At 40.9% G+C, this 16465-nt stretch overlaps 1 protein-coding gene across 7 annotated transcripts in view; it reads left to right on the forward strand.

Annotated features, from left to right (window-relative positions):
- REPS1 (RALBP1 associated Eps domain containing 1) overlaps nt 1-16465 on the forward strand; it is a 79254-nt gene that overhangs the window by 21455 nt on the left and 41334 nt on the right. For 6 of the 7 annotated variants that reach the window (XM_074990469.1, XM_074990467.1, XM_074990466.1 and 3 more), the window contains exons 3-8: nt 596-792; nt 3889-4042; nt 6527-6654; nt 7182-7344; nt 7667-7730; nt 8573-8727. In XM_074990469.1, the coding sequence (XP_074846570.1) occupies nt 596-792; nt 3889-4042; nt 6527-6654; nt 7182-7344; nt 7667-7730; nt 8573-8727 (861 nt within the window). The remainder of the gene's footprint in view (nt 1-595; nt 793-3888; nt 4043-6526; nt 6655-7181; nt 7345-7666; nt 7731-8572; nt 8728-16465) is intronic. The other variant, XM_074990470.1, reaches the window with a different exon arrangement.

Here is a 16465-nt window from a genome sequence, read left to right on the forward strand (position 1 = left end):
GAGTAATAAATGGGTTTAAGCAGTACTTAAGTTTTGAGAAATGTAGAATTATGGTCTCTGTTGTGAAGATAAAAAGAAACCACTTCAGTTAAAGTATGCATTATTATATCTAACTGCTTTAGTGAAGTTTTTAACATCTAAATCCCTAGCTGAAGCACTGTACGTGCAAGGACTTCTAAAGTATTCCTGGAATTTCTGGTGGATCAAATTTATAGACTAAGCAAAATTGTGTAACAAAATATAATTAAGTATATATAACTGTGCAAGAATGAGCTGAATTCCTTCTTGAAGATCAGTAGAATATGTCACCATTGAAGAACCAAACTGTCATTTTGCAAACATGAAACTCTGTAGAAAATTGTGTGGTTATACTGGTTTAAGAAACAGAGTTTTACAGTGGTGTTTGAAAGAGTCAGAAGAAAAAAAATCTCTGGATGCATTTGCTTGTAATTTGCACCAATATGGAGACAAAACAGATAAGATATTCCATAGAATGTCTTAGAATAGAACTGCATTTTAAACTAGTCAATGTTAGCATTATACTCTTGTATAATAAAAAAAATTCTTTATTAAGATTTATTGTTGTTTTTAACAGTAAAGGACCTTCCTCTACCCAGATTTGTTGGTCCAAAGAATGAACAGGAATTAAGACACACAGCCTTGTATTCTTCAGATGCTGATAACTCAACTTCATATTCAAGTGTAATTCCTCCCCCTCCTGGACGGGTTCAAGTAAAAAAAGGCTCTGTGAGCCACGATGCAGTCCAGCAACGTACATCAACAGATCAACAGGTAACTAAAATTTAAGTGTGACTTTTATTTGAAGTAAGGTGCCATGATAGTGCTGTGAGTCCCACTAGTGTTGCTACATTCTGTTCTAACTGCAGTAAACTTTGATATCCAACATTCACAGAGACCTTGGAGGTTGCCGGATGATTGAATATTCTGCATAATAGAGAGTACTCACGCTGGGTGGGAGAGCATAGGAGCCTGCTGGCTGCACTCGCATGCAGCATGGAGGGATGCAGGGTAGCAGAGGAAATCAGTGCTGAGTGCTGGCCTGTGTCTTTCTGAGCTGCGTGAGTGCAGCCAGCAGGCTCCTCTGCTCTGTCTGCGCTCCTGCCTGGTGTCCACTGACTGGAGCTACCTACCTGTGAGTTATGCTGGTTATTCAAGTGTTCCAGTTAATCAAATAATGGTGCAGGAAGCATCAGGACTGTTTTTTTAGAACAGAATGGAAACTGAATGCCTGATTGAGGCAAAGAGGAAAGCCTTTAGGGCCTGGCAAAGCAGCATAAACTGCACAATGAAGGGTAAGTCTATACCAGGGAAATAAGTCGATTTCAGATGTCAATTTTAACTAGGCAAATGCCGTAGTTAAAATTATGTATCAGAATAGACTTATTTCCCTAGTGAAGTTCGAGCCTCTATAGTCTTGCATTGACGTCCCTTACCAAACACAATAGCTTGGAGTACAGGGGTTGGTGGCCAAATGCAAAGGGTTTGATTTTTGCCATGTCTTCACCAGACTCTCTGGATGTTTGACCACCAGCATGTTGATCTGCTGGTAAGTATAGACAAGCACAAAGAAAGAAGTACATGCCAAGGCAGAAGGCCATTTTAAAACAAGTACTTGGAAAAACCAACAGTGGACTGTGAAGGCACAAGAACTGTGGAATCTCTCAGACACTAACAATATAAAAAGTTTCTTCAATGCCACCAAAGCTGTTTATGGACTGAGAAAGCAGGGAATCAATCCCCTGAGATCAAAGGATGGTACCCAGCTTTTAAAAGACTATGAAGACACTGCTTCTCACTGGAGGGAGCACTATAACAAGCTCTTGAACCACCCATCCACTGTGGACCTAGTATCCCTGGACCAAATCCCTCAGCAGCTGTCTAGGGACAATCTTGTAACACTTCCTACCCGAAGTGAGGTCCAAGCTGCCGTCAAAGCAATGCAGTGCAGCAAGGCAACCAAACTAGATGGAATCCATGCTGAAGTCGTCAAAGAAGGCTGGTCAGACTGCCCCAGAAAAATCCACCTCCTGATTCTCAAGATTTGGGATAGGTAGAAGATGCTGCAAGAGTTCAGAGAGAACTTGATCATCAGTATCTTTTAAGAAGGATGACATGTCAGACTGTGGAAACGATCATGGCATCTATTTCCTGGCAATGTCAAGGAAAATCTTGTTTCCTTGCAAGCTGACTCCTTCCACTCTCAGAAGAAATTCTCCCAGAATCCTAGTGTTGCTTCTGACCATTCCAAGGAACAGTGGACATAATCTACACTTCCTGGCAACTGCAAGAAAAATATCATAAACAATATCAAGCCTTTTATATGAGTTTATCAGCCTGACCAAAGCATTCAACCTAGTACCCTGAGTAGTACCCTTTGGATCCACCCTCTCAAAAATTGGCTGCCCCACAAAGTTCATTAGCATCTTGAGGCCGCTTCACAACAACATGACTGCAACAGTATTGAGCAACAGCAAATCCAAAAGCAACCCTTTTGAGCCCAAAATGGGAATCAAACAAGGCTGCATCATTGACCCATCACTGTTCTGCATTTTCATCGCTGTGACCCTTACCTCTTTGATGGCAAGCTTCCAGATGGCATGAAGATTATCTGTAGAATGAACAGGAAGCTTTTCAATCTCAGGAGACTGAGGGCTAAAAGCAAGACCTCCTTGACCTCAATCATGGTGCTCCAGTATGTAGATGACAATGTGGCTGCTGCTCTTTCTCCCACAGCCCTTCAGACCATCTAAAGTGCCTTTGCCAAAACATGCAGGAATCTGGGCCTCATGCAGAACATCAAAAAAACAGGGTGCTCCACCAGTCCTCGCTGATGGGTCAATCTCTTAAACCTTCTATTGAAGTCAACAGAGAATTGTTGGAAAATGTGGAATGTTTCCCATACTTTAGAAGTCGTTTTTCCGCTGAAGTTGACATTGATGCAGGCACATGAACACTAGCTCCTGGGAGAGTCTAACATGACCATAATTGAAGCCATTATCATTCGCTAACAACTTCATTGAACTGGTCATGTGGTCCAGAAGTCTGATTTGGCACCTCCTAAAACAGATACTGTTTTCAGAGTTGAAGGAAGGAAGGAGGAGCAGTGGAGGGCAGCGGAAGCTATTTAAGTACATGCTGAAGGCACATGTGAAAAAGTGCAGCATTGGTGTCAATGCTGGGAGGACCTTGTCCAAAACCATGCCCAGTGGAAAGCAGTAATCTGTGAGGGGATGGCGTAATTTGAGAGGTCCCACTGCGGTGCTGATGGGGAGAGGCAGAGAAGGAGAAAAGAACAGCAAAAACTGTCCCATACGCCTCTAACAGCTACCAACACCTGCCTTTTCTGCGGCTCAAGAAACGAGCTTGTTGGCCATCAGTGGACACACACGTTGGAGGGTGACATGAAGACGTCCTCTTATCGAGTGACTGCCAAGAAGAGAGAGGGGAGGAGGCGGTTGATTTCTTCTTTTCTTGAATGGCAGCTGCTGAAAATGCTTCTCCTAATGCACTCCAATATGCCTTCAGCCTTCTTGGTTGTAAGGGTACACTGTTGACTGACTTATATTCAGCCTCTCATCCACTGTAATCTCCAGGTCCTTTTCTGCTGCACTGCACAGACTGAGCCTACAGATCTACACATTCTTGCTTGTTCAGCCAATCGCTAGGTCAAACGATTGTTTACTTTTATCGAAGGTAATGCTGCCCACATTCTTTATGGCACCAGAAGGTGAGAACGGGTATGTTCGCACATGACTTGTGTAGTAAGCGTTGCAACTTATCTATGTGCCTGATAAAGCAAACTTTTTAGATACATTTTTATGATTTTTAGTGAAGCAAGAATTTTAAAAAGTTCCTTTGTTTTATTAGGAATCCACATCTCCAGTTGTTTCACCACAGCAATCCCCACCAACCTCTCCACATACATGGAGGAAGCACAATCGCCATCCTAGCGGAGGGAATAATGAACGACCTCTAGCTGGACCTGGGCCTTTTTGGGCTCCGTTTAGTGAAGCACAACCAGGTATAACTGTCTTGTGTTCTACTTAGTGTTGCCTGATGTGGAATTGAAAAATAAAATAAATTTAAAAAAGCTTTAAGTTTAGGTCAGCTTAGATTTACGTTTTCAGTATGGACAGAATACATTGCCAAAAAAGATGCTCAGTATTTGTTTACACACTTTTATTGAGGGCAGTTCAGTTGCAGTTCATACTGTTAAATTGTTGCCTGTCAGAACTGTACAATCTGCAACGTGGCGGTGGCAGACATATCACATAAATGTAATGTAGAAAATGCCAAAAATGTGGTGGGAAGCAGAGGATGGACGGTATACACATGTCCCTGAAGGAAATGTATGGCGATATAAAACTGACTTGCTCTTACTCCTGGGGAAATTCTTGTTTTGTGCACCTCTCAGAAGCAGTGCAAAGGCTTGTGGAGAGTCAGGTAATGCAGGAGAGGGAAGAGGCGGGAAGTGAACTTGGAGAATTGTTGGATGAGGGAGGGAGAAGTATGAAACAAGGAGTATGGTTAAGAAGTTCAGGAGCCTTTCCAGTGCAGACTCTGGCTGGCTCTGGAATCTCCCGTTCAGTCAGGCACATCCAATCCTCATGTGACCGTGCCCCACATGCTAGTCACACTATGTCCCTGCAGCCCCTTTTGCATTCAGCCTATATCCGTGCAGTTACTGAGTCCACACCCCATCTGTCCTCTCCAGCCCTTCTGAATCCCTTCTCTCCCCAGCACACTCATGTGACCACCTCTGTCCCAGGCCTCTTCAACCTAGTGCCCTTTGTGAGGGACACAGCCTCTTATCTTCCCCCTCATTCAGCTGGTTGTCCTCACTTCCGGTGCCACAGCCACTCCAACAGAACTATTTTCTGCAGAGGGGAAAAAAATCTGGGAATGAAGGCATGGATTCTGCATGTTTGCTGTGGCACAGAATTCCCCCTGGGTAATGTTGCTGAAACTAGCTGTAATCTTCCCTATTACTGTGTAGAAGTGCAGCTTGTGGGTAAAGAGACTACCGTAATGTAGGTTTGAACTTCATTTTTCTTAGACTAGGTTAAATTAACTCAGCATTTTTTTCCAGAACTGAGGCGCTTTTTAATACTTGGAATTTGTACTTTCTCTCGCACTTACAGTTGATAGTTAATTCACATTCTTAGGGTCTAGTGGCTTTAGTTATTTTGACTCTTGGTTTGTTACTTCTAGTTTTGTGTGTCTACACTACGGAATTAGGTCGAATTGGAGGTCTGCTTTTATCATTCAATTTTATAAAGTCAAAGGTGCATGTCCTCACTAAGCATGTGGTCAGTGGAGTGTGTCCCCACTACCACAGCCAATATAGATTCAATAGCAGTGCACTGTGGGTAGCCATCCCACAGCTCCTGCTACTCATTTGAATTTTGGGCAAGGGTCCCAATGCCATATGCGAAGGTTCTAAGTACATGTCATTAGTCTCCATGATGAGCCTATCTCTTCCCTCCCTCTCTACTTGAAAGCAATGCGAAACGATTGTTTTGCACCCTTTTTTCCCCAGTTAGCTGTGCAGATACTATAGCACAGCAAGCATGGACCCTGCTCAGCTGCAAACTGCTGTGGCATGCACCGCAAACACCTTGTGCGTTATCCTGGTTATCCTATTCTGTCCAAAGTCTTTCTCAATTTTTTTCATCTAATCACAACTTTTGGAGGCACTTCAGACTTTTGTAACACAGGCACTGGGTGACTCAAATGAAAAGGAAAAAGAAAATTGCCATAAATATTTAAAAAATACGTTAAAGCACTGAACATTCAAAACAGCATAATCAAAATAAGTTCACTGAAGAGAACACATTTATGAGAAACAAATGTGTAAGGGTTTTGGTAAGCCTCCCTGTTACATAATCTTATCCACTTGAGATTTAAGTATTTTTGAGTAAGTGCCACGCTGCCTTAGCAAAGATGAAAAATTATTGAACTATAGATGCCAAGAACACTGATGCACTCAAACTGAGCAGTTGGTGAAATTGCATATCAAAACATTACAGAAAAAGAGAGAGAGCAGAGTATCTGAATTGCAGGAATGTCATGTGACAATTTGAAATAACTGAATTAATTTCTTGGCTTTCCATACAATGTTTGGTTTCTTTTCACAGTTCTTTGAAAAGAAAAATATGCATAAGTTGCATTTTAATTATTTTTGTTATAGCACACATTCACAACCCAGGTCTTTTTTTAATACTTATATCAGTGACAGTAAGCAATCCCTTACTTTTTCACATTTTCTTAAAGGAGTATTGTTCAGTACAGAATACTACTACTATAGTAACATATTGAAGAATAACTTGGATGTTTTTAACCCTACTACTTTCTGCTTTGTGATTATTTTTCAGTAATCACAGAGTGCTTCTCCATGAAGCACATTTGTTTCACAATTTTCCGTGGACTTTGTCCAACTAAAGTTTTTCTTTAATTTTTCTCAGGTGGTTATATTTTGAAAGGGAACTGTTTCTTCTGCTTTCAGGCTCATCTACTACTGGTGATCCCATATGGTCTGGCCATTCCCCACCACCACATCAAGAAAATTGGGTCAGTTTTGCAGATACCCCACCAACCAGTACTCTTTTAGCCATGCATCCTGCTTCTGTCCAGGTGTGACATTTTATTGGTATTCATTTGATTTGCTTCATTCAGGTTAATGTTGCAATCATCTTTTTCATGCCTTTGCTTCAAATTCATACTGTGGACTCCAGTTTACTGTGTTGTGGAGGTCAGAAATCTGTTTATGCTTAGTTACCCTACAGATACTTTTATATAATTTGAGTTGTTAAATGTGACAGCTTTTTACCAAGGAAAGCTTTTCAAAATTGAAACTATGCTTAATTTTGAAGACACATTTAAACATAACTCAGAATATTTGTATTTGGCTTTCTCTGCATAGACTTCATGCCTTTTTGTTGCTTGCATAATTGCAGTCACTTCTACTCCATTTATTTTAACGTGCAGAAATATTTCCTGTAGCTTGGTAGTCCAAAATATGCAATCTGCTGACAGCTTCCTGCAACTCTTAAACTTCTACAAGAAATAACTAAGCATTCAAGGCAAGTAGTCTAGAAGCGTGGCAGTCTATATGATTGTTTTAGATAGATAATACTGAGGAAAAAAATGTTTCATTACAGGACCAGACAACAGTACGAACTGTTGCATCAGCTACAACTGCAAATGAAATTCGTAGGCAATCAAGTAGTTACGATGATCCCTGGAAAATAACTGATGAACAAAGGCAGTATTATGTAAATCAGTTTAAAACCATTCAACCTGATCTAAATGGATTTATTCCAGGTGAGTTCTTTAAACACTGAAGTTACTGTATGTAGAGCAATTTTATATTCCCAGAGGCCAAGCGCTGGTGAACATGGATTTTTATATCATATTTTAAGAAGTCCTACATTTACTAAATTATGATACAGTACAGTGCCAATGTGATTAAAAAGAAACTAAAGCTTTGAAACTAATTTGTCTATCAGCTTTGTCAGTTTTATGCTTCTAATTAGCATCATTCTCTTAGACCTGTTTCTAAATTGTTTAGTTTTTATGAGAAGCTAAGAGATTTAGGTTGGTAGTCTTGCGATAAGTATTAAGCATTATTGTTTTAATATTTCAGGGTCTGCAGCTAAAGAATTTTTTACCAAATCAAAACTACCTATTCTTGAGCTTTCTCACATTTGGTAAGTGTGAAGTGTCAAAATTTGGGCTAGCTGTTTCGTATTAGAGCTGTTTGACAATCAGTCAGCGCTTTTCATCTTCCTTCCTTGAAAATATCACCTGCACAAAATGCCAGTACCATTCTAATGTTAATCCTTTCCCATTTAAGCCAGTATTACATTTTCCTCTGACTTGAGTGGGATCAGGACTTGGCCCCTATTTGTCAGGGAACTAGAGTCCACACAGCAATGTCAGGTACTTCACATGACCAAAACGTGTTGAAATTGCGTGGAATAAGATACATTCATGTCATGCATGTTTCATTTAGTCACATGTGCTTTGGGGTAAATTTATTAAGACCCACAATGACTTATGCACAAAGCTCACTCCTAATTTCATTGTAGAATGAGTGCCGCAATGTCAGAATTTCTTGTTGAACAACTTGTCCACAAAACATTTGGCCTGCTTCATAGCTGTTCAGATGGCTTACATTTTCAATTCTAATTTAAAACTTCCTAACTCTCTGGTTAGTTAAGCACTGGAATAAATTACCTGGGAAAGTTGTGGAATGTCCAGCATTGGAGATTTTTAAGAGTAGGCTATACACGCACACCTGTCAGGAATGGCCTAATAGTATTTAGTCCTGTCATGAGTACTGAGGACTCAGCTAGGTGACACTCAGGGGTCCTTTCCAGTCCTATGATTCTCTTGTTAATTTTAGGATTAGTCGTTAGAGGTTTCTTCTCTGTCAAAGAACATTCAAAACGCATAGCACTGTAGGGCCTAATTACTAGCACGGAGAATGGAATTATATAAAATACACATCTAACAATCTGATTTTATTTACAGTAAGTTTTTCTTTTAGGGAGTTGTCTGATTTTGATAAAGATGGCGCTTTGACACTAGATGAATTCTGTGCTGCTTTTCATCTGGTAGTTGCTAGGAAGAATGGCTATGACTTACCTGAAAAACTACCTGAAAGTTTAATGCCAAAACTGATAGATTTGGAAGACACAACAGGTAAGATGTGTATTACTAAAGAACCTTCATTGTGTGTCCAAATGAAAATCCAATTAGGGTTACAATTAAATAGCTGGTATTTGCAGAATTGCAAATAAACTTAGAAGTTTAAATTTATTTTGTGATAAGGTATTAAACAATCCACTCTCTTGAGTCTAACACCTGAGGGTAAAACTTGCAAAAGTGCCTGCTTGACTTGAAACTTTTAATACTTAGTGTTTAAATACCAAAGTCACTTCTAAAAATGGGACAAAAACTCCTAAGTCAAAGAACGGGAGATCTGAATGCTATTCCTGGCTCTGCCACAGGTTTCAGTGCCTTTGCATAAGCCATTTTATCTTTTCTGTGCTTGTTTCCTTACCTGTAGAATGGACTGCTTACCTGACAAGGATGTAATGAGTCCTGGTCATTAATATTTGTAAACTACTTAGATTTTCTTGAACCAAAAAAATGCCAATGGCTACTTTCCGTAAATGGGATGTATAAAATTACTTTGTGCTCCCCTTTTATTTCCTTATCATGCATAAAGAAGTCCTGAATTTAATTTTAAAGTTTTACTTCTGAAATATCAGACTTGCTGTGAACCTTAAAGCTTTTCTCTCTTTGCTGGAGGACTTGGTTCGATGCTGGGTATTGTAACACAACACACGGAATGCCTATTTAAAATAAAAATGACATTTTATCTCTCAGTGCTTACCAGGGTGGAAAAATATTAGTTTCATTTTACTGATGAGGAAACGGATGTCTGCCTTCCATAGGCTTGCCAGAGAATGGAAACCAGGTCCACTGTCACACACTACATGACTTCTCCATTGGACCGTACTGTTTCCTACTGAAGAGAGGCCAGGAAAACTTAACTTAAAATGGGAACCTTTTAGTCCTTTATGTGACGATACTCAGTAACTGAAGGCTTAACAACTATTGCCTTACAGCTATCATAGCTATGACCAAAAAGTGAGTTATATTTTGAGGAAATGTGGTTTTTTTTTAGATGTTGCTTTCTTGCAACTTTTATCAGCCTAGTTTACCACTCATTCAGTCTTCTAGGAAAACAAAATTAGACAAGATTTAGAAATCAGGAAAAACCTGCTGGGCGATGACACAAGTCCTAGAGGTGGTGAAAGGACACATACATGATCTTATTTCCATTTTCTTTCACTTTCAAGGACCGTTGCAAATTACATTCTGACCACCTTTACTTTCCTATGTTTTAGTTAAATAAACAACTTCTTACAAAGTAGATGAAATATCTGTACTTCATATACCAAAGAAATTTTCTCCTCTTTTTGGAGCTTCATTATGTCACTTTGTTTTGTAATGAAAAATATTTACCAACACTTAAAATGGATGCTGTGACTAATATCAGCTTTAACAATTAGTTTTACATGGTAGTTTGGCCAAAAAACAAACTCACTCCTAGCCATTGTGTGTGTGACATTTGTAAATCAGGAGTACAGCATTTTTTCCTTCTGCTGTGGATATGCATGGTACTGTGGCAACTGCATAGATATATCTTATCTATTTTTAGTTGTCATTTTTCAGTGTTTTCCCCTCAGGAGCTGAATATTTTTTAAGTCTATGTTAAAATGACTTACATGTTTATTATAGATATCTAAATGTCATTCAGTCACCCTTCTTCCCTCTGTTTCCAAGGAAAATTTCTCTTCTAGCCTTCAGTTATGGGCCAAGTTTCTGCTTAAGTACATTAAAAGTATTTCCTTTTTACATAACTTCAGAATATTTAGAGGCATTCTTCCAAGCCTTAATTTATTGATGGCCATTTCTAAAGACAAAAGCTGTATTTGAGACTTCAAGTTTTAATTTTAAACTTGTTTAATTTTTTTCACACATGTAACAATTTAAAAGCATTGAACATTTATTTGTGTTGCCTAAACTAGACAGTTGTACTGCTTTAAGTGGAGCAGCTACCTAAGTGTGGACTCTGTATAAAGGTGCTTTTTATTGGTGTGACTGTTTTCATATGGGAAGAATGTACACCATCTTTATATGGGTGTAACTTCATGTGTACAAGGGCTTCAGTATGTATTGCTGTTTTAAGAATAATCAATTCTAACCAAAATGGTTACACTTTGAAGTGTAGACTAGGCCTTGAACCAGGAAACGTTGTAGCTGGCTGTATCTGCATCTAAAATATGAAAATTTCCTAGTCAAAAATGCTATAATGAACTCTGTGAGATTTGAAGCAGCCTTTCAACTCGGGGGAAAGCTTTTCCAATATAAAAATCGTGATGGCACCAATCTGTTAGGTAAAATTGTCTCCTGTGTTTTAAATACAGGTTTAACCTTTCATGTCTGGCAACATCTGTAATCTGGTATGATTTTAGTTAGACAACTGCTTATCATGGGTGGGACCGGGTTTTCTGCAGTCCCATGTTTGTTTCTAGCCACCAGTCCTGGCTCTCCGTGTTCTGTGTTATTTAGCTGCAATTTACCTCTAAATGTCTTCTAAGAGCTCAGTAAGCAGTGGAAATGTTAATAATGCTGCTAGACAATATTGACACCTCCCCCCCGCCCCCGCCATGGTCCAGCAAATTCTCTTTTTCAGCACTGGTCAGGTCCTGCGGGTGCTGGACTTAAAGAGGTTCAACCTGTTCAACACTCCTGTTAATGCACCCTGGAATAACAACTTTTTTCATAACTCCATCACATTTACTAACATTTGGTTGTTTTGAATTCTAATTCCTACCTTCTTCAGAGTGTTTGTGACTCCCCTTCCCTGGCATCAGCTCTGAAAACTTAGCATCATCCACAGATTTTTCTAAGGATACAGTCCACTACGTTGTCTAAGACATGGGTGTCCAACCTTTTGGCTTGCCTGGGCCGCATTGAGTGAAGATAGTCTTGGGTCGCGTACAAAATATATAATATAGTTAATGTATATAAATCACATAATAATGTTAAAAGTTTACGATCTTGTGGGGCCGCATTACTAGCTGTCCAGGGCCGCAGGTTGGACACACCTGGTCTAAGACCTGGAACTGATGTCCCCCCCCCACTCCCAGGTGTCCCTCTTTGACAGTTGTTGATAATGACTCTGATTATGATCATTCAACCAGTTGTAAGAGATCAATACAAATAGGAATCATGTGTTTGCACAGTAAGGAAGACTGAGAGGTTGGCCCCCAGGCCGAGGCAGGAGTTTCACCAGGGGCCAACTGTATGGGTCATGGTGATCAAAAGATAAGGAATGTGGTGAGCCTGGGGTACATAGCGACAGAAGGGAGCTTAGGGCAATTGGGAGGCAGTGAATGGGGGGGCCATAGGGATCTGTGCAGAGAGATTGTGAGGGCAGGGGCCAGAGGAGATGAGCGGGAGTCCAGAAGGGGCAGCAAGGGCTCCAAAATAAAATTGCACATTATTTAGTGAGTCTGAAAAATACTAATTAAAACATTTGGACACATGCATATTTATTTGTTTTCCTTGACTTAATTAAGTATTTTAGGAAAACTTGTCAGAATGGCCACCAAAGCAATTATTGTGTGAACCCCTGAATTCTGTCACTGACTTGTCAGGTATTAGAAGTTGGAGCTTTTAGCCATATCTTCTTCAGGACGTCGTAAATTATTCTGTCTTTCAGTGGCTATCTGGTTGTATTAAAATCTACTTGTAAAGAATAATCGTTTAGCATTCGTAACCCCCACCCTTTTGGAGTTGCAAAGTTACTTATAGTTGAAATCAAGTATTGTATTTACTTTGCCCCGATAATAACTTTTGTATATAAAACTTCTGAACACAAACCTTGTAATCATTTTTTCCATGAAATACTCTCTCAGGATAACATGTTGATGTTTCAGATTTCTGTATAGAAATCTTCAAGCAAAGTGGGGGAGGAAAAAAAAAATTGGTAATTCCTGTGAGTTTGTCTTGCTATAAATCTTGTGATGTTTAGAGTTTCTAAAGCGATAGCTCCTAGAATTGTGTGATTATATTTTAAATGAAAGCAGAGATTTGTGTATTTAGCCCACGTGAATCATATTATGAAGAAGGTACTCCTCTGATGTCTGTTAATTGGTTGGAGAATCACTCAGAAGGACAGTTGTGGGACTGGAAACGGTGGGGATCTTTATTTTCTGATTTTCAAGTGTGTATTGTGAGAGTGTACATGGCACTGCCAGTTAAACATCTCTGTTAAAGTTTTGGGTGGTGAATTTCCCTAATGATTTTGTGGAATTGGTCTTAGTGAAGCAGGGGGACAGTTTTGGTTGGGCAGCCTGTTAAGGACATGGAGAAACCTCAAAATACCCAGGGCTGTTCAGATACCAGTTTTGCCTTCCTCCTGCCCCTTCCACACCCACAACAGTGCTGCAGGGACTGGAAAGATGGTGGTAGGTGTTTACTGATGGTGTATAAAGAGTATATCAGCTGGATGATGTTAGCAAGGGAAATCAGAGGGACCTCCAGGACTGCATTCCACTTCAGAGGGTAATGAAGACAGCTGGGGCTTCACTCAGCTCTGAAGCATGGAATAATTTTGTGTCAGGCTGTGTCTACACTGGCAATTGAATGATACAACTTTTCATTCAGGGGTTTTTAAATGGTACCCCACGAAAGACAGAAGTTTCGCCGCCATCAAGTGCTAGTGTGAACAGCGTTTTGTTGTCAGGGATACTCAGCTGCTGATCAAACTAATGTTGCTCGTTGACAGTGGAAGTATTTTGTCAGCAAAGTAGCCAGTAGAGCAGCTGCAATGCCTGACTTTTAGCAACATGGCTGGGTTGCTAAAAGCTGCATAGTGTGGATAGAGCCTAAGCATGTACATGACAGTGTTCCTCCTATTGAGATACAGTGCTAAGGTTGATGTGGTTATGTCAGTTGATGCGTCCGTGTAGACACTGTGTTGCTTCTGTTGCCAGTTGTGAAAGCTGGAGTTACATCAGCACAGGGATTACAGCACAAACTGTCAATGCCCCACTTAAGTCACTCAAAGCACACTTGGTGAAGATGTACACTGCCAACAGAGTAACAGAGTGTAAACTCAGGCTGTTTAATTACTGCAGTAGCTGTAAAGCATCCTACTTCAAGTTGACTTAATTTTCTAGTGTAGATATGTCCTGAAATTACATTAGCCTGTTGTTGCCTTTTACTAGACTCTTATCTTCCCTTTTCAGTGCTAATTTTGTTGGCAGTACCACTGATCTGGATGTGTGTGCAGATTTTAGAGCACTTCAGAGTCTTGGCCTTTAAACCAAAGGGTTTGCTATCGGGGGATTTGAAATTTGTCTCAATGGTGTAATGTGTGTCCTCTTAACTATCAGATTGCTCATTAAGTTATACCACCAGGAACTCACTTTCCAGATCATCACCTTGTTGTGGTAAGTGAGCTTGTGTGTTCCAGTGAAGTTCGACTGAGTGACGCGGTAGAGTCTCATACTCCCTGTAGGACCACCCATGGCAGCACATTCAGGCAAGAGGGTCCAGATGAAGAAGGATCCTAAAAGTCCTAAACAGCAGAACAGGAGGAAGATAGCAAGGGTAATGCTATAATGGCAGTAAAGGCGAATGAAGGCTGCAGCCAACATGAGATTCCTAACACTTCCTACTCTGAATGAGATCCAAGTTGCCATCAAAGCAATGAAGTGTAACAAGGCAACAGACTAGATGGAATCCCCACTGAAATCTTCAGAGAAGATGGGCCAGAGCGCCACAAACATCTTCACCTCCTGATTCTCAAGATCTGGGACACGTAACAGATGCTGCAAGATTTCAGAGATACACGGATCATCAGTCTCTTCAAGAAGGGTGACAGGTCAGACTGTGGAAACTATTGTGGTATCATCTTCCTGGCAACGGCAGGGAAAATCGTATCTCAAATCCTTTCATGCTGATCCTGCCATATTCTGAAGAAATTCTCCAGAATCCCAGTGTGAAGAACAGCGAACATGATCTACGCTGCCCAGAAACTGCAAGAAAAATGTTGTGAACAAAACCAAGCCTTATACGTGAGTTTCATCGACCTGACCAAAGCAGTTGACTCAGTCAATCATAGCACCTTGTGGACCATCCTTTCAGAGATTGACTACCCCAAAAAATTCATTAGCATCTTGAGGCTGCTTCATGACAACATGACTGCCACAGTATTGAGCAACAACAGATCCCAAAGCAGCCACTTTGAAGTCAAAACGGGACTCAAACAAGACTGCATCATTGCCCCAGCACTGTTCTGCATCTTCATAGCTATGACCCTTTCCTCATAGATGACAATCTTCACGCCATTCTGGAAGCTTGCCTGTGGAATGAATAGGAAGCTTTTCAATCACAGAAGACTGAGAGCTAAAAGCAAGACCTCCACAGCCTCGATCATGGAACTCCAGTATGTGGATGACAGCATGGTTGCTGGTCTTTCTCTCGCAGCCCTTCAGACCATTTTAAGCACCTTCGTTGAAGCATATGAGACTCTCGGCCTCACAGTGAGCATCTAAAAACCCAAGGTGCTCCTCCAACCCTCGCAGTGAGACAATCTCATGCACCTTCTACTGAAGTTGGTGGAGAATTGCTGGAAAACATGAAGCAGAAAGATGACTACCAAGGCATGGGAAACACTCAAGTCAACATTAATGCAGAAATACAGCATTGTGTGAGCCGTGCCAGTGCTGCTTTCGCCCACTTGAGACAACAGGTCTTTGAGAACCGAGACATCTAAGCCAAAATGAAGCTTCTTGTATACTTTGCAGTGGTTGTTCCAATGCTACTGTGCACATGTGAAATTTGAACAGCATACAGGAGTCGTTTGAAGGCATTTGAACAATATCAGTGCTGCCCGAGGAGAATTCTAGATGTTGGGAGGATAGGCACATGAACACTAGCATCCTGGAAGAGTCCAACATGACCAGCATTGAAGCCATCATCATTCACCAGAAACTTTGTAGGACTGGTCATGTGGTCCAGATGTCTGATCAGTGCCTCCCAAAACAGATTCTGTTTTCAGAGTTGAAGGAAGGATGGAGGAGCATTGGGGGCTAGAGGAAGCGATTTTTTGGAACATGCTGAAGGTGCACATGGAAAAAGTGCAACATTAGAGTCAACACTTGGGAGAACTTTGCCCAACATTGTTCACAGTGGAGAAGGGTAATCTGTGAGTGAGTGGCACAATTTGAGAGGTCCCACTGTAGTGCAGATGAGGAGAGATGGAGGAGAAGAAAAGAGCAGCAAAAGCTGCCTCCATATCCATCCAACAGCTACCAACACCTGCTCCTTCTGTGATAAGACCTGTGGCTCCAGAATCAGGCTGATCAGCCATCGACATAATCACAGCTAGGAGGGTTAATATGAAGACGTCCCACTTGTTATGGAGTGACCACCACCAGGAAACAGAAATCCCTACTGACAAACTTCTGCCATCACTGTGTTAACATACTACCCAGAAATCCTGGCTCTGGAGACTAAATTTAAAGAGCTGACACCTGAAAGCTTAGAAAATGTTATGATGTTTTTAATTTACCAGAATTGTCCTTACTGTTCGGATTACTAGCAAGGGAATATGTAGAGCTTCTCCACTGGAGAGGCTGTTTCCTGACCCCACCTCGTCTGGCAGATGTCTTGCCTCTTCCCACCCAGGTCTGTCCCTGCTTTCTGCTCTTGGAGCCTCTATGGCCCCAGCCAGAGCAGGGGCATACTGAGAGCTCAGCCTCTCCCACCATGGAATCAGCTGTGATGGGGTCTGAGAATTCAGTTAGGCCTGTACAGTGTTGCTGAGTGCTTGACCCTGCCAGAATTAGGC

Source organism: Carettochelys insculpta, chromosome 3, assembly GCF_033958435.1.
Source record: "Carettochelys insculpta isolate YL-2023 chromosome 3, ASM3395843v1, whole genome shotgun sequence".
Classification (NCBI taxonomy): domain Eukaryota; kingdom Metazoa; phylum Chordata; order Testudines; family Carettochelyidae; genus Carettochelys; species Carettochelys insculpta.